This window comes from Pseudophryne corroboree, chromosome 3 (assembly GCF_028390025.1).
Source record: "Pseudophryne corroboree isolate aPseCor3 chromosome 3, aPseCor3.hap2, whole genome shotgun sequence".
NCBI classification, from domain to species: domain Eukaryota; kingdom Metazoa; phylum Chordata; class Amphibia; order Anura; family Myobatrachidae; genus Pseudophryne; species Pseudophryne corroboree.
The window spans coordinates 596,001,870-596,029,663 of record NC_086446.1 but is presented as its reverse complement, the minus strand read 5'-3'; the positions used below and the strand labels follow the sequence as shown (position 1 = coordinate 596,029,663).

General features: G+C 49.0%; 1 protein-coding gene across 6 annotated transcripts in view; it reads right to left on the bottom strand.

The window, feature by feature from the left end:
• P4HA1 (prolyl 4-hydroxylase subunit alpha 1) overlaps positions 1-27,794 on the bottom strand; it is a 320,719-nt gene that overhangs the window by 234,235 nt on the left and 58,690 nt on the right. For 2 of the 6 annotated variants that reach the window (XM_063961485.1, XM_063961480.1), the window contains exon 1: positions 2,089-2,292. The exons of 1 other annotated variant lie outside the window; for it this stretch is intronic. In XM_063961485.1, coding sequence (XP_063817555.1) covers positions 2,089-2,093 — 5 coding nt within the window. In that variant the 5' untranslated portion in view covers positions 2,094-2,292. Of the gene's footprint in view, positions 1-2,044; positions 2,065-2,088; positions 2,294-27,794 lie in introns of those variants that run through there. 3 more of the 6 variants (XM_063961482.1, XM_063961483.1, XM_063961481.1) reach the window with 3 other exon arrangements.

The following is a 27,794-nucleotide window of genomic DNA, read 5'->3' as shown; positions in this document are numbered from 1 at the left end:
AATTAGATCACTTTATTTATTACTATATTTAAAGGCAAAAAAAAAAAAAATCTGTAAAAGAATTTGTACTAAAAGCCAGTGCCAGGATAAAAATCTAAACGGACTTCTGACTGGCTCCAGTCCAACCATCACAGTGCAACACACCACCCTGCTACAGGGACACAAGACTTTAAAAGTATTACAAGACTAAGATGGAAATATTGGACATTAATAAAATTGTAAAGCCATTTCTATAAACCAGTGTACAAGTAAATAAAGTAGCGGAAGCAGCTGTTTGGGAAAGGGATACTGGAGTAGTAAGGATGAATGTGGAAGCCTCTGCCACGTATATATCTCTATATACCCCTCCCCCACTTGGGGAATGTCACAGACCCCCAGAGCCATGTCTATTCCGCAGAAATCACTCAATTCCAGCATTGCTGCCTTCTTACACATCAAGTCTGCATACAGGATCTGTCTAAATCTATGACAAACACTGATTTTCTACACAAATCACTGGGAGGAGGCGTAAAGAAGAGACTAGAAATTTCTAGTGGGCTTTGCTGCTTCTGTTGAAAATAAAAGGAGAACAAGCAGCCTGTTTGCATACCCATCCCCTTCTATAACCATCATCACACACTGGAGGGGTAGATGTCTGGCAAGCTAGGGGAGCCTTATTAACTAGAAAAAGGGAATGCCAACAACACACAACTTCAGCATTGCCCAGTAAGCAGCTCATGCAGAGGACAGGGAGCAATCACCCAGCACAGCACACACACCAGCCAAACACACACCTAGCATATATGACTTCATCACTGACCTGATAGTAATAAGGGAGCATTACAGTATAATGACTCCACTACTCTGGGAATATTTCTGTACAGTAACTCAGAGGTACTTAGTCACTCAGGGAACATCACTGCATACTTCAGAGATACTTCACCACCACTCTGAATATTACTGTATAGTACTCCACCACCATCCAGGGAACATTACTATATGGTAATCCACCACCACCACCGCTCAGAGAACATTACTGTATGGTTACTCAGAGGTACTCCACCACCACTTGGAGAACTACTGTATAGTACTCCACCACCTCTGAGGCAACAATCTGTATGGTTTCTCAGATGTACTTCACACCACCACTCAGAATATTACTGTATGGTTCCTCAGATGTACTCCACCACCACTCTGGGAACATTCCTGTACGGTTCTTCAGAGGTACTCCACCACCACTTGGAGCATTACTGTATAGTACTCCACCAAAGGGAACATTACTATATGGTACTGTCCCACCACTCCGGGAACAATACTGTATGGTTCCTCAGATGTACTTCATACCACTATTTCGAATATTACTGTATGGTTCCTTAGAGGTACTCCACCATCAGGGAACATTCCAGTATGGTTCCTCAGAAGTACTTCAACACCACTCAGGGAACATTCCTGTATGGTTCCTCAGAGGTACTCCTCCACAATTTGGGAGCATTACTGTATAATATTCCACCAAAGGGAACATTACTATATGGTGCTCTCCCACCACTCAGGGAATACTGTATGGTTCCTCAGATGTACTTCATACCACCACTTGGAATATTACTGTATGGTTCCTCAGAGGTACTCCACCATCAGGGAACATTCCTGTATGGATTCTCAGAGGTACTTCAGCATCAGTCAGGGAACATCATGGCATGGTTACCCAAAGTTACTTCAGCACTTGGACACTTTAATTCCCTTGGCTACTTTATAACACATCAGACAAATGCCAGAGCAGACAGTTAACAGCTTAGCCTTATATAAATGGCAGTGCTTCGTAGAGTTTCACAGCTATCACAGAAAACGGAAAACATGTCATGTCAGAGCAGTCAGCACATCTCTCTTACGACCACTCAGATCACACCATCCCCAACCACAGTACACAATGCATACACTGCAGAGCTGCATGTTCTGTGATTTATGGCTGCTCAGGGCACAGTTTAGGACATGACCTGGGGTGGCTGTGACGTGACGGCAGTGAAAGTTTAGTGAGCTGCATGAGTTAGTGCAGGAACGGAAATCTCACGGCATACTCAGCTGCGTGGATTAGTGCAGGAACGGATCTCTCACCGCATAGTGATCTGCGTGGGTTAGTGCAGGAACGACTCTCTCACCTCTTCTCAGGGCTGCGCCACTCTTCGCACTTTTTACCAGTGCCCGGTCCCGGCCCGTGTTTTATATCCTGCTGTTCCCTCCACCCCTCTTTCCAGGCAGCTTCCAGCCCCTCAGCCTCTGCTCTACGTGAGACTCTTCACACTGGCCCGGAGAGCTGGCGCAGGCGCACACTAGGACGCCAACACGCATGCGCGGAGAGCTGTGCTTGCTTGCTGCCGAGCGGTGCCGGGAATGTACGATGACGCTCGTCTCTGTCCTGAGTTATTTTCTGTTTTGGGCTCAAAGTATGTACAATATGTGATTAATATTGTGGGGTCGTTTCAGTTGTACTCCCTGCATATTACATAGTTATTCTTATGTATACGCTTCGGGTGATTAAGACAAATATGACATGTATGGAAGAAAAATCATAGGCAAATGCTGGGGGGGGGGGGGTGTTGTTTCATCTTGCCCAGAAACTGGATCCTCTTGGTCATTGGCTCAAATTATGACAACAAAAGCAATAGTATTTCTCCTACGTCCTAGAGGATGCTGGGGACACTTCAAGAACCATGGGGTATAGACGGGATCTGCAGGAGACATGGGCACTTTAACACTTTAAAAGGGGTGTGAACTGGCTCCTCCCTCTATGCCCCTCCTCCAGACTCCAGTTAGAGATTCTGTGCCCAGTGAGACTGGATGCACTCTGAGGAGCTCTCCTGAGTTTCTCTGAAAAATACTTTTTTATTATTTTCAAGGAGAACTGCTGGCAACAGTCTCCCTGCTTCGTGGGACTTAGGGGAGAGAAGCAGACCTACTTCTGTGAGTTTCAAGGCTCTGCTTCTTTGGCTACAGGACACCATTAGCTCCTGAGGGTCTGAACGCTAGGTACACCTAGATGCTCGTTCCCAGAGCCCGCCGTCACCCCCCTTACACAGCCAGAAGTCAGAAGACAGGTGAGTAGAAGAAGACAGAAGACTTCAGTGACGTCTTTGAGGTACCGCACAGCGCGCCATGCTCCCACACATAGACGGCACTACAGGGCGTGGGTGGGGGGGGTGCCCTGGGCAGCATAAAAATCCTCAATATGGACTGGCAATGTGGTTTTTAAGTGCCTAGGCACTAAATCCGAACCCCCTCCAGTATAAATATTTTACAAAATAGCTGGGCTGAAGCGCGCCATTAAGGGGGCGGGGCTTAGCCCTCACAGCTCTCATCAGCACCATTTTCTCTTCACAGAGCTGCAGATACGCTGGTCCTTCCTCTACACTGCTGTACAAGTAGCAGGGTGCAAAACGTAGGGCACAGTTATTTTGGTGCTGTATATGAAATTATAAAAGCGCTAACGGGTCTGAGGCTTTATATAAGGGATTTCAGAACTGGGATAAGCGCTGGGTTGTGAGCTGGCAAACTCGCTCTGTGTTTCTCTGACAGGCTTTACTGTGGGTCTGTCCCCTATATGCCCAGTGTGTTTGTGGGTGTCGGTACACGTGTGTCGGCATGTCTGAGGTTAAGTGCTCTTCCCAGGAGGAGACTGAATTAGGGAAAGAAACGGCTGTGGGAGTGACCCTGTCAGCACCGCCGACTCCTGATTGGGTAAATGTTTTGAGTGCTTTGAATGCGAATGTGGCTTTGTTAAATAAGATTAGATAAATCTGAGTCTCAGAGCCAGGCATGGAAAAAATCCGTGGATGATGTGTTGTCACAAATTCAGACCCCCTCGGGGTCACAAAAGCGTTCATTTACCCAGTTAGCAGATACGGATACCGACACGGACTCTGACTCCAGTGTCGACTATAGTGATGCCAGATTAAATCCAAAACTGGCTAAAAGCATTCAGTACATGATTGTGGCGATAAAAGACGTGTTACATATCACGGAGGACCCTGCTGTTCCTGATACAAGGGTCTGTATGTTTAAAGGAAAGAAACCTGAGGTAACGTTTCCTCCCTCTCATGAACTGAACGCTCTTTTTGAAAAGGTTTGGGAAAATCCTGACAAGAAGTTTCAGATTCCCAAGAGAATTCCGGTGGCATATCCGTTCCCCTCTGGGGATAGGGAAAAGTGGGAATCACCCCCCACTGTGAACAAAGCCCTATCACGGCTGTCCAAAAAGGTAGCGCTTCCGTCCCCTGACACGGCAGCCCTAAAGGAACCTGCGGATCGTAAGCAGGAAAATACATTGAAATCCATTTATGTCACTACGGGTACGCTGCTGAGACCTGCCGTTGCATCGGCGTGGGTGAGTAGCGCTATTGAAAAATGGGCAGATAACTTGTCATCTGAGATAGATACCCTGGATAGGGATAGCATTCTTTTGACGCTGGGTTATATCAGGGACACTGCAGCCTACCTAAAGGAAGCTGCGAGGGATATTGGCCTTTTGGGATCAAGGGCCAATGCCATGGCATTCTCAGCTAGGAGAGCATTGTGGATTCATCAATGTAATGCTGATGCTGACTCTCAGAAGGCGATAGAGTCTCTGCTGTATAAAGGTGGTGTCTTGTTTGGTGACGGCCTCGCTGACCTGGTATCTACGGCTACCGCGGGTAAGTCATCTTTTTTACCTTATGTTCCTGCACAACAAAAGAAAACGCACCACTATCAGATGCAGTCCTTTCGGCCCAATAAATTCAAAAAAGGGCAAGGGTCTTCCTTCCTTGCTTCTAGAGGAAGAGGAAAGGGAAAGAGGTCACCGGCTGTGGTAAGTTCCCAAGAGCAGAAGTCCTCTCCGGCTTCTGCCAAATCCACCGCATGACGCTGGGGCTCCTCTGCGGGAGTCCGCATCGGTGTGGGCACGTCTCAAACTCTTCAGTCAGTTCTGGGCTCGTTCGTCCCTAGACCCATGGGTTTTGGAAATAGTGTACCAGGGGTACAAGCTAGAGTTTCAAGACGTTCCCCCTCACCGATTTTTCAAATTGGCCTTACCAGCTTCTCCTCCAGACAGGGAGGTGGTATGCGAAGCAATACGGAAATTGTGTCAAAATCAAGTCATTGTCAGGGTTCCTTTGTCGCAACAGGGAGAAGGCTTCTATTCGAGCCTGTTCGTGGTCCCGAAGCCAGACGGCTCAGTCAGACCGATCCTGAACCTCAAATCCCTCAATTTCTACCTACGGAAATTCAAACTCAAGATGGAATCTCTCTGGGCAGTGATATCCAGTCTGGAGGAAGGGGTTTTTATGGTGTCGGTAGACATAAAGGATGCCTATTTGCATGTTCCCATTTTTCCTCCACATCAGGCTTACCTGAGGTTTGCAGTGCAGGATTGCCATTATCAGTTTCAGACGTTGCCGTTTGGTCTGTCCACGGCTCCGAGAATTTTCACCAAATTAATGGCGGAAATGATTCTCCTGCGCAAGCAAGGAGTCACAATTATCCTGTACTTGGACGATCTCCTAATAAAAGAGATGTCCAAGGAACAATTACTGCAGAACATTACGCTCTCCCTGACAATTCTGCAACAACATGGTTGGCTCCTAAACTTGCCAAAATCGCAGTTGGTTCCGACGACACGTCTGTCGTTCTTGGGTATGATTCTGGACACGGAATTACAGAGAGTTTTTCTGCCAGTGAAAAAGGCTCTAGTAATTCAGAACCTAGTCAAACAGATTCTGAAACCAGCAAGAGTGTCGATTCATCAATGCACTCGGTTGCTGGGGAAGATGGTGGCGGCCTACGAGGCCATTCAGTTTGGCAAATTCCATGCCAGAGTGTTTCAGTGGGACCTGTTGGACAAGTGGTCCGGGTCCCATCTGCACATGCACCGACAGATAATCCTGTCTTCCAAGACCAGAATCTCACTCCTGTGGTGGCTGCACAGCTCTCACCTCCTAGAGCGACGCAGGTTCGGGATCCAGGACTGGATCTTGATGACCACGGATGCGAGTCTCCGAGGCTGGGGTGCAGTCACACAAGGGGAAAATTTCCATGGAAAATGGTCAAGCCAGGAAGCTTGTCTACACATAATTCCAGAATGTTTAAGGGCCATTTACAGCGGCCTGCTACAAGCGGAACATCTTCGTGATCTGCCCGTCCTGATTCAGTCGGACAACATAACAGCAGTGGCGTACATAAACCGCCAGGGCGGAACGAAGAGCAGAGCGGCAATGGCAGAGGCCACAAAAGTTTTCTGCTGGGCGGAAAGGCATGCAAGCGCTCTGTCAGCGGTCTTCATTCCAGGTGTGGACAACTGGGAAGCAGACTTCCTCAGCAGACACGATCTCCATCCAGGAGAGTGGGGTCTTCATCAAGAGGTCTTTGCAGAAGTGACAAGTCGTTGGGGAATTCCTCAAATAGACATGATGGCGTCTCGCCTCAACAAGAAACTTCTGAGATATTGTTCCAGGTCGAGGGACCCTCAAGCAATAGCGGTGGACGCCCTAGTGACACCGTGGGTGTTTCATTCGGAATATGTGTTCCTTCCAATTCCACTCATTCCAAAAGTGATAAAGACCATAAGAAGAACAAGGGTTCATGCAATCCTCATTGTTCCAGACTGGCCAAGGAGGGCCTGGTAACCAGATCTTCAGGAATTGCTCGTAGGAGATCCCTGGCCTCTTCCTCTACGAGAGGATCTTGACGACTTGGAGGTTGAACGCCGGATCCTTGCCCGAAAGGGTATTCCCAGTGAAGTCATTCCCACACTTCTTCAGGCTAGAAAAGAAGTAACGGCAAAACATTATCACCGTATTTGGAGAAAATATGTGTCTTGGTGTGAATCCAAGAAGGCACATCCAACCTACCTTTGTGCCCCCGGTGGCACCATGGGATCTTAAAGTGGTGTTGCAGTTCCTGCAATCTCATTGGTTTGAACCTTTACGTAAGGTAGAGTTGAAATTCGTCACTTGGAAAGTGATCATGCTGTTGGCCTTGGTCTCTGCAAGGCAGGTGTCTGAATTAGCGGCTTTCTCTCACAAGAGCCCCTATTTGATCTTCCATGAAGACAGAGCAGAGTTGAGAACTCGTCAGCAATTTCTGCCGAAAGTGGTGTCATCGTTTCACATGAACCAACCTATTGTGGTGCCAGTGGCTACTGACGCCTTAGCGGAATCAAAGTCTCTAGATGTGGTCAGAGATTTGAAAATTTATGTAGCCAGAACGGCTCAGATTAGGAAAACGGAGGCTCTGTTTGTCCTGTAAGATCCCAACAAGATTGGGGCTCCTGCTTCCAAGCAGACTATTGCACGCTGGATCTGTAATACGATTCAGCAAGCTCATTCTACGGCTGGATTGCCGTTACCGAAAGCGGTGAAGGCCCATTCTACCAGAAAGGTGGGCTCATCCTGGGCGGCTGCCAGGGGGGTCTCGGCATTACAGCTTTGCCGAGCAGCTACTTGGTCGGGTTCAAACACTTTTGCAAAGTTTTACAAGTTTGATACCCTGGCTAAGGAGGACCTCTTGTTTGGTCAATCGGTGCTGCAGAGTCATCCGCACTCTCCCGCCCGTTCTTGAGCTTTGGTATAAACCCCATGGTTCTTGAAGTGTCCCCAGCATCCTCTAGGACGTAGGAGAAAATAGGATTTTAATACCTACCGGTAAATCCTTTTCTCTTAGTCCGTAGAGGATGCTGGGCGCCCGTCCCAGTGCGTACTGTATCTGCAGTCATTGGTTATGGTTACACATGTGTTGTGTTGCGTTTATAATCAGCTTGTTGCTGTCGTTATTCATGCCGTTGCATGCGTTGGGTTAAATGCCATGTTGTACGGCATGCTTGAAGTGTGAGCTGGTATGTATCTCACCTTAGTTTAAATCAAAATAAATCCTTTTTCCTCTAAATGTCCGTCTCCCTGGGCACAGTTCCTATAACTGCTATAACTGGAGTCTGGAGGAGGGGCATCGAGGGAGGAGCCAGTTCACACCCCTTTTAAAGTCTTAAAGTGCCCATGTCGCCTGCGGATCCCGTCTATACCCCATGGTTCTTGAAGTGTCCCCAGCATCCTCTATGGACTAAGATAAAAGGATTTACCGATAGGTATTAAAATCCTATTTTAATACAATTACTAGTGGTGCTGCTACAACATGCAGTTTAAGTGACGCAGTGGAGCTGCTACACAATAGCGGATCTTGCTACAGGCCCACAGGATTTTTGCCCGGGGCGCCGCCACCATCCGGAGGGCTCCGTCGCCGTGGCAAGATCCGCTACTGGTGGTGCCTCCCGGTGCTGTGCTGTCACTGCTGTGCGGTGCGCGATGACGTCATCGTTTACCACACGGCATTGTGGGACCAGCACATAAACGCTAGGGGTCATAATTGACCTGTAGTGTCTATGCTGTGCTATGGTCATGACGTCTCTCCCATAGATCAGAGGAGGAGCGGCGGCCGGAGACGGAGGTCAGCAGCGGTCGGGAATAAGGAGCGGGGATGGTGAGTATTAATTTTTTTTTTGTAAACGGCACAACTCTACTGGGGGCACAAATGGGGGCACAACTCTACAGGGGGCATAACTGACCATGCCCCTTTTTGAAGCCACGCCCCTATTTTCGCCCGGGGCGCCACAAGGGCTAGAACCGGCCCTGCTGCTACACATGCCCAGTGTAACAGCTTCACCTATAATGTTTGCTGTATGTGGGGATCTGAATGTTCAGTGTGCTGGACCAGAGAGTTACTGCCAAGAAGAAAAGACAGGTGCCTTACCATGAGGTGGGAGATTGTGTTCTTAAAAAGTGCAGTTCTGTCTCCTCCTGATTATATTATGTTTATGCATTTATTAATTTACTAATTGCCAGCAAATCAACGTGATGGAACAACATCACAGTAATGTCAGAGTTCGCAGCTGTGTGCACCCAAACGGAGCAACACTTGAATTGGTCCGTGGGGGCGCCATCTAGTGGCCGCTGTCATGAAAAACACTTGAATTCCCCTCAGAAAGGTGAGAAACAGCGTTAGCCTTTTATTATATAGGATTATGGGATGTTTATCCTTTTCCTGACAACTTGTTATTTATATTAGTTAAATATGTTTGGTACAGCCTATACTATAGACCAGTGGTTCACTCATTTTTTTGACTCACAGCGCCCTAGAGCATCAGAATTTTTTTCACAGCACCCCTAGTCCAAAAGTTAATTATTGCAAAATTTAGAAAGAATTATTAAATTAAGTAAATTATGTTTATATCTCATTCCAATGGGCCCTACACACTAAGCGATTACACTGAAAGATATGAACGATCTCGTTCATTAATGAAAAAGATATAATTCATATCTTTCAGTGTGTATGCACCAATGATGAATGATGCGCGGACCCGCACTCGTTCATCGTTGGTGCCGGGTCGTTCATACATGCATGCCAATATGGACAATACCGTCCATATTAGCATTCAGGGCTATGGGGCCGGGTGACGGGTAGGGATTTGGGCCCAAAAATGCCGGGATTTGAATCCCGGGATTGGAGCATGCGCGGCGGCGGGAGGGTGGGTGTGTAAGTAATAGTACTTACAAATATTAGGCGGGCAGCAGCCATGAACAAGTTGAACACGGCGGCACTTCAAATGTAGCGTCGGCCGTCAGCCAATCAGAGCTGGCGGACCGGCAGCCAATCAGGGAAGCTGCAGGGGCAGCCAATCAGGAGCGACCGCTTCCCTGATTGGCTGCCGGTCCGCCAGCTCTGGTTGGCTGGCGGCTGGCGCTTCATTTGAAATGCCGCTGCGTTCAGAGTGTTAATGGTTGCCGCCTGCCTAATAGTAAGTACTATTACTTACACCCACCCTCTCTCCCTCCCTCCGTGCATTCAGTGCTCCCTATACAGCCTTCCTCCCTCCCGCGCCGCTACCAACCCTCCCTGCCGCGACCTACACCCTCCCTCCTGAGTCCCGCACCGCTACCTACACCCTCCCTACCTCCCGCACCGCTACCTACACCCTCCCTACCTCCCGCACCGCTACCTACACCCTCTCTCCAGCGCTGCTCCCTACAACTTTCTCTGATCCCTACTGCAATCCCGGGATCCCGGAAATCCCGGGATTGACCGTTTTTCAATCCCGAATCCCGGGATTGAAAAAACGGCCCGGGACTGGCCTCCCTAGTGACGGGGGAGTGAAGAAACTTCACTCCCACCGTCACCCCCTCCCCCCCGCTGGGGTGTCCGTCGGGAAGGAGGAGGGGGCATATCCGCCAGTGTGTAGGGCCTATTAAGTTCAGTTGTGTGGTGAAGAACAAGATTTGCTTCTGTTTGTCCACGTTTTATGATTGACAGCCATCAGCACTGGTTTTGCATATTACATTAACCATAAATAATAGGAATTGGTCCCGTACCACCAATCCAAGACACCCCTACAAGTGCACTGCGGCACCCCAGGGTGCCTAGGTAGTGGTACACAGTATGAGAACGACTGTTGTAGACTATCTATAGTGTTAATTATTAATACTGTATTCCATACACTGTTCAGTGTATAAAAAGGCCAGAGTGTGCATATTTGTCTAGGAACTGTACTAGGTTCTGCTACCACTCCCCCAAACTCCCGCACTTGCTCCAATGTTCCGCAGAGCAGAATATTTTGAATTGCATTTGGAAGAAATCCGGCGATTGCCCCTGAAAATAATCTATTAACTAACTATAAATAAAGTAAAAATACACTATCACGCTTGCTACATCAGGGCACATAGTTTCTGATGCAGGCTGCATTGCTGCCAGACAGTGTCAGTGACTCACTCAGGGGCAGATGTGCTAAGCCTTGGAAAGTGATAAATTACCAACCAATCAGCTCCTGTCATTTTTCAAACACAGGGCCAGATGCATCATTGCTTGCAAAGTGATAAAATGGAGAGTGAAAAAGAACCAGCCTATGAGCTCCGAACTACCATTTTTCAAGCACAGCTTGTAACATGGCAGCTAGGAGCTGATTGGCTGGCACTTTCTCTCTCTCCATTTTATCACTCTCCAAGCGATGATGCATCTAGCCCAGTGTCTGTAACCTATGAGGCTGAAGTTAGCTTCTTATTCACTTCTTATTCATGCTACAACCAGGGCCAGCAACATAAATCTTGGGGGCCTGGTACAGTGATATATCGGCCTGCAATATAGCTGGACCCGGAGGAATCAGCACACACTTACGCCGCTCAGTCACTCTAAGGCCGTGTCCGCACTGCCTACAGCTCGCTGCCCTATGGGCCACACCACACATCACTCTACCCTGCACTGCCTTCTGACTCTCATTAGACAAGACTGCTCCCAACCCTGCCGGGCACTAAGTGGCGTATCTTTGAGGCTCCCATGATCCTTGGGGCCTGGTGGTAGCAGCTTCTTCTACCAAGTTTGCTATGTGTTTGGATCTGAGTCCTCAGTCAATGCACTGGACCAGAGAGTAGCTGCCAGAAAGAAGAGACAGGTGCCTAACCATGAGGTGGGAGAATGTATGCTTAGAAAAGCAGTACTGGTTCTGTCTGTGTATTTATTTATTATGGTATATTTAATATGTTCCTGACCACTTATATAGTTTATATTATTTAAATATGTTTGATACAGCCTGTACCCTATAGTGTTAAATATTAATACTGTATTCCGTGCACTATCCAGTGTATAAAAGACCCAGGTGTACATTAATGTCCAGGGTCGTTACTAGGTTCTTCTACCTCTCCCCCAGACTCCAATGTTCCGCAGAGTGGGGGATTGCGGACTGGATTTGGAAGCCCCCCTCTAGAAATCCTGCGTTTGCCACTGTTCCCCTCTCCCCTCCTCCCCCTCCATCGCTGGGGCTGACTACAGCTTCTTATTCACATCTTATTCATGCTCCAGCTTCTTATTCAGAGCATATTGTAGTAAAAAAATGTAAATCAAGTTAGATCACTCAGATAACATTGTACAAATAAAGAAACCATATCTCTTACAAAAAATGTCAGTTGTATTTTGCCTGCGCCAGCAAACTTTAGGGCATGAAATTGACTGGAACAGTGAGCAAAGGCACCATATTGTACCATTTTGAATAAGTAGTTGTAGTTTTGCGAGGGTTAAATAGTCTTGGGCCACAAATTTGACACTTGAAACCTACAAAGGGTGGTCACTTACATATGGGTGACTGGGGATGCAGGAGTGACAGGGAGACAGTGGGTGACTGATGAGGCAGGGGTAATGGAGATAGTGAGTGACTGGGAAGGCAGGGGTGACAGGTAGAAAGTGGGTGACTGGGGAGGCAGAGTGATAGGGAGACGGTGGGTGACTGGGGACGCAGGGGTGACAGGGAGATACTGGGTGTCTGGGAAGGCAGGGGTGATAGGGAGATAGTAGGTGACTGGGGACACAGGGTGACAGGGAGATACTGGGTGGCTGTGAAGGCAGGGGTGACAGGGAGAAAGTGGGTGACCTGGGAGCAGGAGAGACAGAAACACAGTAATGTCACTGTCATATACTCTTACTGGGTGGTCTTCAGGTTGCCGAATGTCGGGATCCCGGCACACAGTATACCGGCGCCGGAATCCCAACACCCGGCATACCACAGATATTCTCCCTTGGCGCGCCACAGTGCCCACAGTGTGGCGAGCGCAGCGAGCCCGCAAGGGGCTCATTTGCGCTCGTCACGCTGCCGGTATGCTGGTCACCCGGAGCCCTGCCGCCGGCATACCATACCACACCCCTCTTACTGACCCAACACATTCATACTCCTTATACTGACCCAGGAGCACTGAGGCATCCCTGTGTGTAGGAAGTGTTACATTAGCATATGTTATGTGCGCGCCCACCCACTTGACTTTTAGAGGGAGCCACAGCTGAGAAAGAAGGGAACACTACAGGAGTCACCTGTCACAAAAAGGAGGTTATCTCCGCTCCCTAGCCGCGCTTTAGCTCACCTCTGCCGCAAGCCTGGGCACTATCTTTCATCCGGGCGCTCCCCTGATGTGTCCGGCCGCGGCGCCGTGACTCTGTACTAGCGGCTCCCTGTCCTGCAGCCAGCTCTGGTCGAGCATGCCGCTCACCTCTATGAACAGCCCCATGACAGTCTCCAGTCAGCTGATCTTCCAGGAGCCAATCCGGATTCGCTTCCACATCATGTGTCATCTTGGATGTCATCTTGACACCTCAAACTTAATATTTCCAAAACAGAGCTACTTATATTTCCACCGGCCAATAGTAGTTACGAACCTGATATCTGTATCACTGTTGAGAACTCAACAATCAATCCTACCCCACAAGCTCGCTGCATAGGTGTCATACTTGACTCGGAACTGTCCTTTGTCCCCACATTCAATCTGTCTCAAGATCATATTACATGCATCTAAAAAACATATCCAAAATACGACCATACCTTACACAAGACATTGCAAAAACTCTAATGTCTAATCCATGCTCTCATTATCTCCCGCATTGATTATTGCAATAGTCTTCTTACTGGTCTTACCAAAAAGAGACTCTCACCACTACAATCCATTCTGAATGCAGCTGCGAGGCTGATCTTCCTTGCTAGACATTCATCGTCTGCAGATCCACTCTGTCAGTCCTTCCATTGGTTACCTGTATTCTACCGTATTCAATATAAAATACTTTTAATCACACATAAGGCATTAACCATACTACACCAATGTACACCTCTTCGCTCATCTCAAAATATCTCCCAACCCGACCTCTCCGATCTTCACAAGATCAATGTCTCTCATCCACACTCATTACTTTTTCCCATGTACGATTGTTCCTTCGGGCTGCACCCACTCTGGAATGCCATACCACGCACAATAAGACTCTCCCCTAGTCTTCTAACGTCATACTTACCTACTTTGTGGCTGCTCCCTCCGGGAGGGAGCAGCTAGGTCACACAAGAGGGGGCGTGGAGGAGGCGGTACGGGGGTGTGGTGATGAGTTTGCATCATCATAGCCACGCCCCTGAAAACTCACCTCTTCAGGCTAGCTTCACATTCCAGAACCGCTCACTCAACCTTCATAAGCTTTCCTATCCGATTATGGTGGTCATTCCGAGTTGATCGCAGCTAGCAACTTTTAGCTGCTGCTGCAATCAACAGTCCACGCCTATGGGGGAGTGTATTTTAGCCACGCCCCTGAAAACTCACCTCTTCAGGCTAGCTTCACATTCCAGAACCGCTCACTCAACCTTCATAAGCTTTCCTATCCGATTATGGTGGTCATTCCGAGTTGATCGCAGCTAGCAACTTTTAGCTGCTGCTGCAATCAACAGTCCACGCCTATGGGGGAGTGTATTTTAGCTTAGCAGGGCTGCGATCGCTTGTGCAGCCCTGCTAAGCTAAAAAAAATTCAAGCAGAAGAAGAGTAGCCCTATATACCTACTTACCCTTTGCGATGGATCCAGCAATGATGGGCCTGGCTTTGACGTCACTCCTCCGCCCTCCGTTGACCTGGACACGCCTGCGTTATACTCACCACTCCCCGAAAACGCTCTTCAACGGTCCGGATCCACCCCTCCACACCTCCTTGCTGTCAATCTTCATAGCGGTCGCCGATGCGACCACTCCCGTCGGAAGCCGCGACTTAACCCGGCTTCCCGTCGCCGGGCAATGTCGCGCCCTGCGCCAGCCGCGCATGTGCATTCTGCACCCGTTCGCACAGCAGCGAAAAACCGCTGCGTGTGAACGGGTCGGAATGACCCCCTATATCCCCACTGTACAGTCCGCACATATCCTACACATATTTCTCTTTCTTCACTTTCCCTTCTTTCTGACCAGGGTTCTTCATTGCTGTGATGTGATATCATGCAACCCACCTAGAACCTTTGCAATCCAGTGGACAAGTATGCAATAGATAATGCCTTTCCTTGTATATCAATGCCTTCCTACCTCTGACTCTTTGTTTATTATCTAGTTTTGTTGTATCATTGTGTCCAATTGTAAAGCGCAACGGAATTTGCTGCACTATATAAGAAACTGTTAATAAATAAATAAAATAAATGTGAGCTGCTCATCTACTTAGCTGTAAACACTGGGTATAAGTTCCAGGTCTCAACACTAGCAAGCTGTCAGTGCTTTGGTGTCTCTAAGCCTGGAGTGAGCTCCAGAATATCCTGCTAGTAATAAACTCAGTGCAGTTGTCATCTCCTGACAACCTGGATGATTTAAGGGGCCATCGCTGCCACTACATCCCGGCATCTCCAGATTCACTGGAAGTTCTCCACTGATCCAGAGGGACTGTCCTATATCCCTAGCGGCATTAGAGACTCTGCCAATCTTTACCAGCTTCCAGTTAAACTGCTGTGCAAGGTAGCGCACCCCAGTATACGGAAAACCTACTACTGCTGTCTACCACCTTGCAGCTTTAATTTATACATTGTGCAGAATCACTACATTGCAGCACCTGGGAAACCAGTAGTGCTGACACTGCATTACACAGCGTTAGGAATCTCCACTGTGCTGCCACAGTTTGCCCAGCATCTGGAAATCTGCATTGCTGATGTTCTCAGCTACCTCTACGATTATTGCTGATGCCCTCAGCTTCTTCTAGTTATTGCTGATGCCCTCAGCTTCTTCTACAATTATTGAGCTGGTGCCAGCCAGCCTTCAGTGAACTGTCTGCATTGCTGATGTCCTCACATTCCTCTACGATTATTGCTGATGCCCTCAGCTTCTTCTACGGTTTTTGCTGATGCCCTCAGCTTCTTCTATGATTATTGTGCTGGTGCCACCCAGCCTTCAGTGAACTGTCTGCATTGCTGATGTCCTCAGCTTCCTCTACGATTACTGCTGATGCTCTCAGCTTCTTCTACAGTTATTGCTGATGCCCTCAGCTTCTTCTACAGTTATTATGCTGGTGCTACCCAGCCTTTAGTGAACTGTCTGCATTGCTGATGCCCTCAGCTTCCTCTACAATATTGCACTGGTTCCAACCAGTGATCTGTGAATCTCCTGCATTACTGACTCTCCCAGCATTCCGTCAGCTCACCAATCCTCACGTGACTCTCCTTTAGGTGACAACCCAGCTACTCATTGCACTGGTGGCTTCCAACACCAGTGTTCCAGTACCCATAGCTGGTCACCTTTCCTCCAAGAGCCTACTGCCTGTCTGCCACGTCTGGATGAGCAGATCATTCATCAAGCCAGCCCAATTCTGTCCACAGCGCTCAAGACCGAGCACAGTGTACAGTTCTAGTCCAGGTTCACAAATAACCTCAGCCGTGACATCACCAGAGATGCAGCATGATCTTCCGGGTAGGCTGGATAGTGTGGTTAGGCTGCCCAGTGCTCACTGTGGTGCCTTACTCAGCCATGTACACGGCATAATGGTCAAGCTTGCCCCATAGCAGATAATAGGCTAACCCCATTTATTGGGTGTTACCAGGAGCACAGGCAACAGCAGGAGGCCAGCGCTATACTGGAGTGGCAGGAGTGCTGGCCTCAACCTTTAACCTACTTTATTGGGTTTGACCGGAAACGTTTCCCTGCGCACTCCAAGCGATCACAGATTTGGTTTGGTTTGGTTCTCACGGGAACTGGGCCAATAAGGGATTCCCTCTTACCATCAGTAACTGCCTGTTACTGACTCAACCCACTGCGCAGTAGGGTGGGTATTATGCTGCCAACACCAGGATCCTTCAACGCAGCACCTGGAACTGCATTTCTGCAAAGGCAGGGGGCATCCCTAATCATGCGAGCATCAGTGCATAGTGATGCGCTCGCATATTTGCGGGGGGGGTGGGGGGGGGGGGGACAGGACCCAGCATGTGGGATGGCCTAGCCCTGTGCTAGGCGGCCCCCCGCATGCTAGTGAAAAGACTTGTAGTTTTGCTACTTTTAGGAAAATTACAATTAATGCTGAAGTAGGCCCTAAGTCCGTCACTAGACATACAAGATTTTGCATCAGGTATCTCTCCTCATACATGCAGTGCTAACATGCCCAGTTTGGGATGCAATTAGTTTGCTGGCTGACGGGATCCCAGTGGTCAGGATACTGACACCGGAATTTTGACAGCCGATAATACAGACAGCCGTATTCCCGGCACGCAGGGACTATTCTCATCGTGGGTGTCCACTGAGCCCGCAGCATGGTGAGTGCAGCAAGCCCGCAAGGGGACTCATACCACTCGACCCGCTGCCTGTATCTTGACAGCAGTCATCCCGCCCGCCGGGATTCCCCCAATTTTTATTCTGTTCATATACACAATCCTACAGGGATTAGTTCTGCCTTGTGGTCTCTTTAACTAATCAAGCTACAGTATCTCCCAAAATATACATTAAAACATATTACCGGCGGGATGTAATGAAGTCTGAGATCACCGGACATTTTTTTTAAAGGGACAACCACTTACAAGGCAAAACCATGCCTTGTAAGTTATGCAGTCAATGTGCCAGCCTAATCCAGACCTGATCGTAGCCGTGCACAGCTACGATCAGCTACTGAGACATGCGGGGGGGGGGGGCTAGTCCGTTCCACATGTCAGGCCCTACCCACCCCCTTTTCCCGCACAGGTACAAAAGCATCGCACGGCAGCAATGCTTATGTACATGAAGAGTAGCTCCCTACCAGCGCAGCTCCTGCGTACTGGCAGGGAGCTACCCGTTGCAGCGGTTGCGTGTGACGTCACGCAGCCGCTGCCGCCCACCACGGTCCGGGCACGCCTGCATTGCCCGGACCACGCTCCTAAAGCGGCGGCCCAACGCCACCAGCCCGCCCCCTGTTGCCCAGCGACCACATCACGTCAATCAGGCAGAGGCGATCGCTGGGCTGAGATGGCCATTGGCTGTCTGGCATGCACTGCGGCGCGTGCGCAGTTCAGACCTGATCGGCTGCTGTGCAAAAACGCACAGCAGCGATCAGGTCTGAATTGGGCCCTTCATCTATAATTTACCACTTCAACCAAGGAATCACAAGTCAGCTGTCTAGATATGAACATTTACATTGAAAATAGACAAATAGAAATGAAATATAAATAAATATATAGGTAAAAGGAGTAGATTGTAACAAAAGCTTGCTGGCATCCAGCAATCACCATCAACATTGGATTGTTAACATTCCTGGAGTGCAGTTTAGTTAATAAAAAAAGAACTGTTCTGACACATCCATTTTTTGAGAACCACAGCAAAGTCCTAAGGAAATGTGTTCTAGAAAGGAAATATGAAACAAGACAACTGGCAAAGCCTTAAAAAGGTGAAGGGCGTGGAGAGAGTGAAAAATTAAAACTGAGAAACCTTTCAAGATCACATTCGTGTCACAGTTCAACAGTAACATCCAAAGACTTAGAGGCTATCATCAAAAAACATTAGCATCTTCTCACATTAGACCAAGAACTAAAAGAAACAGAGGACCAAAAAGTAAAAATAAGATTTTAGACCTACCGGTAAATCTTTTTCTCCTAGTCCGTAGAGGATGCTGGGGACTCCGTAAGGACCATGGGGATAGACGGGCTCCGCAGGAGACATGGGCACTAAAAAGAACTTTAGATATGGGTGTGCACTGGCTCCTCCCTCTATGCCCCTCCTCCAGACCTCAGTTAGAGAAACTGTGCCCAGAGGAGATGGACAGTACGAGGAAAGGATTTTTGTTAATCCAAGGGCAAGATTCATACCAGGCCACACCATCCACACCGTATAACATGGAATATACGAACCAGTTAACAGTATGAAACAAAACAGCCTCAGCCCGAGACTGATCAAAACTGTAACATAACCCTTATGTAAGCCAAAAACTATATACAAGTCTTGCAGAATTTAGTCTGCACTGGGACGGGCGCCCAGCATCCTCTACGGACTAGGAGAAAAAGATTTACCGGTAGGTCTAAAATCTTATTTCTCTATCGTCCTAAGTGGATGCTGGGGTTCCTGAAAGGACCATGGGGAATAGCGGCTCCGCAGGAGACAGGGCACAAAAGTAAAGCTTTTACAGGTCAGGTGGTGTGTACTGGCTCCTCCCCCTATGACCCTCCTCCAGACTCCAGTTAGATTTTTGTGCCCGGCCGAGAAGGGTGCAATTCTAGGTGGCTCTCATAAAGAGCTGCTTAGAGAGTTTAGCTTAGGTTTTTTATTTTACAGTGATTCCTGCTGGCAACAGGATCACTGCAACGAGGGACAGAGGGGAGAAGAAGTGAACTCACCTGCGTGCAGGATGGATTGGCTTCTTGGCTACTGGACATGAAGCTCCAGAGGGACGATCACAGGTACAGCCTGGATGGTCACCGGAGCCACGCCGCCGGCCCCCTCACAGATGCTGAAGCAAGAAGAGGTCCAGAATCGGCGGCTGAAGACTCCTGCAGTCTTCTTAAGGTAGCGCACAGCACTGCAGCTGTGCGCCATTTTCCTCTCAGCACACTTCACACGGCAGTCACTGAGGGTGCAGGGCGCTGGGGGGGGGGCGCCCTGGGAGGCAAATGAAAACCTTTAAAAAGGCTAAAAATACCTCACATATAGCCCCAGAGGCTATATGGAGATATTTACCCCTGCCTAAATGTACTAAATAGCGGGAGACGAGCCCGCCGAAAAAGGGGCGGGGCCTATCTCCTCAGCACACGGCGCCATTTTCTGTCACAGCTCCGCTGGTCAGGAAGGCTCCCAGGTCTCTCCCCTGCACTGCACTACAGAAACAGGGTATAACAGAGAGGGGGGGCAGAATAAATGGCAATATATTAATATAAAAGCAGCTATAAGGGAGCACTTAATCATAAGGCTATCCCTGTCATATATAGCGCTTTTTGGTGTGTGCTGGCAGACTCTCCCTCTGTCTCCCCAAAGGGCTAGTGGGTCCTGTCTTCGTATAGAGCATTCCCTGTGTGTCTGCTGTGTGTCGGTACGTGTGTGTCGACATGTATGAGGACGTTATTGGTGTGGAGGCGGAGCAATTGCCAAATATGAGGATGTCACCTCCTAGGGGGTCGACACCAGAATGGATGCCTTTATTTGTGGAATTACGGGATAGCGTCAACTCGCTTAAGCAGTCGTTTGCCGACATGAGGCGGCCGGACACTCAATTAGTGTCTGTCCAGGCGCCTCAAACACCGTCAGGGGCTGTAAAACGTCCCTTGCCTCAGTCGGTCGACACAGACCCAGACACAGGCACTGATTCCGGTGGTGAAGGTGACGAATCAACCGTATTTTCCAGTAGGGCCACACGTTATATGATTTTGGCAATAAAGGAGATGTTACATTTAGCTGATACTACAGGTACCACTAAACAGGGTATTATGTGGGGTGTGAAAAAACTACCAGTAGTTTTTACCGAATCAGAAGAATTAAATGACGTGTGTGATGAAGCGTGGGGTGCCCCGATAAAAAACTGCTAATTTCAAAGAAGTTATTGGCTTTATACCCTTTCCCGCCAGAGGTTAGGGAGCGCTGGGAAACACCTCCTAGGGTGGACAAAGCGCTAACACGCTTATCAAAACAAGTGGCGTTACCCTCTCCTGAGACGGACGCACTTAAAGATCCATCAGATAGGAGGATGGAAAATATCCAAAAGGGTATATACACACATGCAGGTGTTATACTACGACCAGCTATTGCGACTGCCTGGATGTGCAGTGCTGGGGTAGTTTGGTCAGAGTCCCTGATCGAAAATATTGATACCCTGGACAGGGACAATATTTTACTGTCGTTAGAACAAATAAAGGATGCATTTCTTTATATGCGTGATGTACAGAGAGATATCTGCACACTGGCATCACGGGTAAGTGCTATGTCCATTTCGGCCAGAAGAGCTTTATGGACACGACAGTGGACAGGCGATGCGTAGAGGAGTTATTTGAGGTCGGTCTATCGGATTTGGTGGCCACGGCTACGGCCGGGAAATCCACCTTTCTACCTCAAGTCACTCCCCAACAGAAAAAGGCACCGACCTTTCAACCGCAGCCCTTTCGTTCCTTTAAAAATAAGAGAGCAAAGGGCTATTCATATCTGCCACGAGGCAGAGGACGAGGGAAGAGACAGCAACAGGCAGCTCCTTCCCAGGAACAGAAGCCCTCCCCGGCTTCTACAAAAGCCTCAGCATGACGCTGGGGCTTCGCAAGCGGACTCGGGGGCGGTAGGCGGTCGTCTCAAAAATTACAGCGCGCAGTGGGCTCACTCGCAGGTAAATCCCTGGATCCTGCAGATAATATCTCAGGGGTACAGGTTGAAATTAGAGACAGAGCCACCTCGCCGTTTCCTGAAGTCTGCTTTACCAACGTCCCCCTCAGAAAGGGAGACGGTTTTGGAAGCCATTCACAAGCTGTATTCTCAGCAGGTGATAGTCAAGGTACCTCTTCTACAACAAGGGAAGGGGTATTATTCCACTCTATTTGTGGTACCGAAGCCGGATGGCTCGGTAAGGCCTATTCTAAATCTGAAGTCCTTGAACCTATACATAAAGAAGTTCAAGTTCAAGATGGAGTCACTCAGAGCAGTGATAGCGAACCTGGAAGAAGGGGACTTTATGGTATCCTTGGACATCAAGGATGCGTATCTCCACGTTCCAATTACCCCTCACACCAGGGGTACCTCAGGTTCGTTGTACAAAACTGTCACTATCAGTTTCAGACGCTGCCGTTTGGTTTGTCCACGGCACCTCGGGTCTTTACAAAGGTAATGGCCGAGATAATATTTCTTCTTCGAAGAAAAGGCGTATTAATTATCCCATACTTGGACGATCTCCTAATAAGGGCAAGGTCCAGAGAACAGCTAGAGATGGGTTTAGCACTATCTCAAGAGGTGCTAAAGCAGCACGGATGGATTCTGAATATTCCAAAATCCCAATTAATGCCGACAACTCGTCTGCTGTTCCTGGGGATGATTCTGGACACAGTTCAGAAAAAGGTTTTTCTTCCCGAAGAAAAAGCCAAGGAGTTATCTGACCTGGTCAGGAACCTCCTAAAACCAGGAAAGGTGTCTGTACATCAATGCACAAGAGTCCTGGGAAAAAATGGTAGCTTCTTACGAAGCAATCCCTTTCGGCAGATTCCATGCAAAGGGATCTGTTGGACAAATGGTCAGGGTCGCATCTTCAGATGCACCTGCGGATAACCCTGTCGCCGAGGACAAGGGTATCCCTTCTGTGGTGGTTGCAGGAGGCTCATCTATTGGAGGGCCGCAGATTCGGCATACAGGATTGGATCCTGGTGACCACGGATGCCAGCCTGAGAGGCTGGGGAGCAGTCACACAGGGAAGAAATTTCCAGGGAGTGTGGTCGAGCCTGAAAAAGTCTCTTCACATAAGCATTCTGGAACTAAGAGCAATCTACAATGCTCTAAGCCAGGCGGAACCTCTGCTTCAAGGAAGACCGGTGTTGATCCAGTCAGACAACATCATGGCAGTCGCCCATGTAAACAGACAGGGCGGCACAAGACGCAGGAGGGCAATGGCAGAAGCTGCCAGGATCCTTCGCTGGGCGGAGAATCACGTGATAGCACTGTCAGCAGTATTCATCCCGGGCGTGGACAACTGGGAAGCAGACTTCCTCAGCAGACACGACCTTCACCCGGGAGAGTGGGGACTTCATCCAGAAGTTTTCCACATGCTATTAAACCGTTGGGTAAAACCAATGGTGGACATGATGGCGTCTCGCCTCAACAAAACACTGGACAGGTATTGCGCCAGGTCAAGAGATCCGCAGGCAATAGCTGTGGACGCGCTGGTAACACCTTGGGTGTACCAGTCGGTATATGTGTTTCCTCCTCTGCCTCTCATACCAAAGGTATTGAGGATTATACGGCAAAGAGGAGTAAGACTAGTGGCTCCGGATTGGCCAAGAAGGACTTGGTACCCGGAACTTCAAGAGATGGTCACGGACGATCCGTGGCCTCTACTTCTGAGAAGGGACCTGCTTCAGCAGGGTCCTTGTCTTTTTCAAGACTTACCGCGGCTGCGTTTGACGGCATGGCGTTGAATGCCAGATCCTAAAAGGAAAAGGCATTCCAGAAGAAGTCATTCCTACCTTGATAAAGGCAAGGAAGGAAGTCACCGCGAAGCATTATCGCCGTATTTGGCGAAAATATGTTGCGTGGTGCGAGCAGCGGAGTGCTCCGATGGAGGAATTTCAACTGGGTCGTTTTCCTACATTTCCTGCAATCAGGATTGTCTATGGGTCTCAAATTGGGATCTATTAAGGTTCAAATTTCGGCCCTATCAATATTCTTCCACAAAGAATTGGCCTCAGTCCCTGAGGTCCAGATTTTTATCAAAGGAGTACTGCATATACAGCCTCCTGTGGTGCCTAAGGTGGCACCGTGGGATCTAAATGTAGTTTTAGATTTCCTCAAATCCAATTGGTTTGAACCACTAAAGAATGTGGATTTGAAATATCTCACATGGAAAGTGACTATGTTACTGGCCCTGGCTTCGGCCGGGAGAGTATCTGAACTGGCGGCTTTGTCTTATAAAAGCCCTTATTTAATTTTCCATTCGACATAGGGCAGAGCTGCGGACGCGTCCGCATTTTCTCCCTAAGGTGGTATCAGCGTTTCACCTGAACCAGCCTATTGTAGTGCCTGCGGCTACAGACGACTTGAAGGACTCCAAGTTGTTGGACGTTGTCAGAGCCTTAAAAATATACATTTAAAGGACGGCTGGAGTCAGAAAATCTGACTCGCTGTTTATACTGTATGCACCCAACAAGTTGGGTGCACCTGCTTCTAAGCAGTCGATTGCTCGTTGGTTTTGTAACAAAATTCAACTTGTACATTCTGTGGCAGGCCTGCCACAGCCTAAATCTGTTAAGGCCCATTCCGCAAGGAAGGTGGGCTCATCTTGGGCGGCTGCCCGAGGGGTCTCGGCATTACAACTCTGCCGAGCAGCTACGTGGTCAGGGGAGAACACGTTTGTAAATTTTTACAAATTTGATACCCTGGCAAAGGAGGACCTGGAGTTCTCTCATTCGGTGCTGCAGAGTCATCCGCACTCTCCCGCCCGTTTGGGAGCTTTGGTATAATCCCCATGGTCCTTTCAGGAACCCCAGCATCCACTTAGGACGATAGAGAAAATAAGAATTTACTTACCGATAATTCTATTTCTCGGAGTCCGTAGTGGATGCTGGGCGCCCATCCCAAGTGCGGATTATCTGCAATACTTGTACATAGTTATTGTTAACTAATTCGGGTTATTGTTTAGGAAGCCATCTTTCAGAGGCTCCTCTGTTATCATACTGTTAACTGGGTTTAGATCACAAGTTGTACGGTGTGATTGGTGTGGCTGGTATGAGTCTTACCCGGGATTCAAAATCCTCCCTTATTGTGTACGCTCGTCCGGGCACAGTACCTAACTGGAGTCTGGAGGAGGGTCATAGGGGGAGGAGCCAGTACACACCACCTGACCTGTAAAAGCTTTACTTTTGTGCCCTGTCTCCTGCGGAGCCGCTATTCCCCATGGTCCTTTCAGGAACCCCAGCATCCACTACGGACTCCGAGAAATAGAATTATCGGTAAGTAAATTCTTATTTTTCTCTTACGTCCTAGAGGATGCTGGGGACTCCGTAAGGACCATGGGGATTATACCAAAGCTCCAAAAAGGGCGGGAGAGTGCGGATGACTCTGCAGCACCGACTGAGCAAACATGAGGTCCTCATCAGCCAGGGTATCAAACTTGTAGAACTTTGCAAAGGTGTTTGAACCCGACCAAGTCGCCGCTCGGCAAAGCTGCAATGCCGAGACACCTCGGGCAGCCGCCCAAGAAGAGCCCACCTTCCTAGTGGAATGGGCCTTTACTGAATTTGGTAACGGCAATCCAGCCGTAGAATAAGCCTGCTGAATCGTGTTACAGATCCAGCGAGCAATAGTTTGCTTAGAAGCAGGAGCGCCAACCTTGTTGGCTGCATACAGGACAAACAGTGCCTCTGTTTTCCTAACCCGAGCCGTTCTGGCTACATAAATTTTCAATGCCCTGACCACATCAAGGGACTCGGAATCTTCCAAGTCCCGCGTAGCCACAGGCACCACAATAGGTTGGTTCATATGAAAAGAGGAAACCACCTTAGGCAAAAATTGAGGACGAGTCCGCAACTCCGCTCTATCCACATGGAAAATCAGATAGGGGCTTTTATAAGATAAAGCCGCCAACTCAGACACTCGCCTTGCCGATGCCAAGGCCAACACATGACCACTTTCCAAGTGAGATACTTTAATTCCACCGTTTGAAGAGGCTCAAACCAGTGAGACTTAAGGAACCGTAACACCACGTTAAGGTCCCATGGTGCTACAGGAGGCACAAAAGGAGGCTGGATATGCAGCACTCCCTTCACAAAAGTCTGGACTTCTGGGAGAGAAGCCAATTCCTTCTGAAAGAAAATGGATAGGGCCGAAATCTGAACCTTAATGGAGCCTAATTTTAGGCCCAAATTCACTCCAGTCTGAAGGAAGTGAAGAAAACGGCCCAGATGGAATTCTTCCGGAGGAGCATTCCTGGACTCACACCAAGACACATACTTCCACCATATACGGTGATAATGTTTTGCTGTCACGTCCTTTCTAGCCTATATCAGAGTAGGAATGACCTCATCCGGAATGCCCTTTTCCGCTAGGATCCGGCGTTCAACCGCCATGCCGTCAAACGCAGCCGCGGTAAGTCTTGGAACAGACAGGGCCCCTGTTGCAACAGGTCCTCTCTGAGAGGAAGAGGCCACGGATCTTCTGTGAGCATTCCCTGCAGATCCGGATACCAGGCCCTTCGAGGCCAATCTGGAACAATGAGAATTGTCTGCACTCCTCTTCGTCTTATGATTCTCAATATCTTGGAGATGAGAGGAAGAGGAGGGAACACATAGACCGACTGGAACACCCACAGTGTCACCAGGGCGTCCACTGCTACCGCCTGAGGGTCCCTTGACCTGGCGCAATACCTCGGAAGTTTCTTGTTGAGGCGTGACGCCATCATGTCTATTTGAGGCAGTCCCCACTGACTTGCAATCTCTGCAAAGACTTCCTGATGAAGTCCCCACTCTCCTGGATGTAGATCGTGTCTGCTGAGGAAGTCCGCTTCCCAGTTGTCCACTCCCGGAATGAAGACTGCCGTCAGAGCACTTACATGATTTTCCGCCCAGCGAAGAATCCTGGCGGCCTTTGCCATTGCCACTCTGCTCTTTGTTCCGCCTTGACGGTTTACATGAGCCACTGCGGTGACGTTGTCTGACTGAATTAGAACCGGTAGGTCGCGAAGCAAATTCTCTGCTTGACGAAGGCCTTTGTATATGGCCCTTAATTCCAGTACGTTGATGTGTAGACAAGCCTCCTGGCTTGACCACAGACCTTGGAAGTTTCTTCCCTGTGTGACTGCTCCCCATCCTCGGAGGCTCGCGTCCGTGGTTACCAGAACCCAGTCCTGAATGCCGAACCTGCGACCCTCTAGAAGGTGAGCACTCTGCAGCCACCACAGGAGAGATACCCTGGCCCTGGGGGGCAGGCTGATCATCTGATGAATCTGTAGATGCGACCCGGACCACTTGTCCAGAAGGTCCCACTGAAAAGTCCTTGCATTGAACCTGCCGAATGGAATGGCCTCGTAAGACGCCACCATCTTTCCCAGAACTCGAGTGCAGTGATGCACCGACACCCTTTTTGGCTTCAAGAGGTCCCTGACCAAGTTCAGGAGTTCTTGGGCCTTTTCCATCGGGAGAAAAACCCTTTTCTGGTCTGTATCCAGAATCATGCCTAAGAAAGACAAACGGGTCGTTGGAACCAACTGTTACTTCGGGAGATTGAGAATCCAGCCGTGCTGCTGCAACACCCTCAGGGAGAGTGCTACGCTGTTCAGCAACTGCCCTCTTGATCTTGCTTTTATTAGGAGATCGTCCAAGTACGGGATAATTGTGACTCCCTGCTTGCGCAGGAGCACCATAATTTCCACCATTATCTTGGTGAAAATCCTCGGGGCCGTGGAAAGCCCAAACGGCAACGTCTGAAATTGGTAATGACAATCCTGTACAGCAAATCTCAGGAACGCCTGATGAGGCGGATATATGGGGACATGAAGGTATGCATCCTTTATGTCCAGGGACACCATATAATCCCCCCCCAGCCTGGCGATGACCGCTCTGAGTGATTCCATCATGAACTTGAACCTTTTTAAGTATAGGTTTAAGGATTTTAAATTCAGAATGGGTCTGACCTACCCGTCCGGTTTCGGGACCACAAACAGGGTTGTCTATTGCCCAGGGATCCACCTGTGATTGAACCCAGACGTGGCTGAAAAATCGAAGACGTGCCTCCACTGGAGCGGACTCCCTCAGCGGAGCCCCAGCGTCATGCGGTGGATTTTGTAGAAGCCGGGGAGGACTTCTGCTCCTGGGAACTAGCTGTAGTTGGCAGCTTTTTCCCCTTGCCCTTACCTCTGGCAAAAAAGGAAGATCCCCGTACTCTCTTGGATTTATGCGACCGAAAGGACAGCATCTGATAATGTGGCGTTTTCTTAGGCTGTGAGGAAACATAAGGTAAAAAAGTTGATTTACCTGCAGTAGCTGTGGAAACCAGGTCCGTGAGACCTTCCCCAAATAAGTCCTCACCCTTGTAAGGCAAAACCTCCATATACCTCTTCGAGTCGGCATCACCCGTCCATTGTCGGGTCCATAGGGCTCGCCTAGCAGAAATCGCCATCGCGTTGGCTCTGGAACCCAGTAGGCCAACGTCTCTCTGAGCATCTCTCATATATAGGACAGCATCCTTAATATGACCCAAGGTCAATAAAATGGTTTCCTTATCCAGCATATCAATATCAGCAGATAAGGTATCTGTCCACGCTGCTACAGCGCTACAAACCCAAGCTGACGCTATCGCCGGTCTGAGTAATGTACCAGTATGTGTGTAAATAGACTTCAAGGTAGTCTCCTGTCTGCGATCAGCAGGATCCTT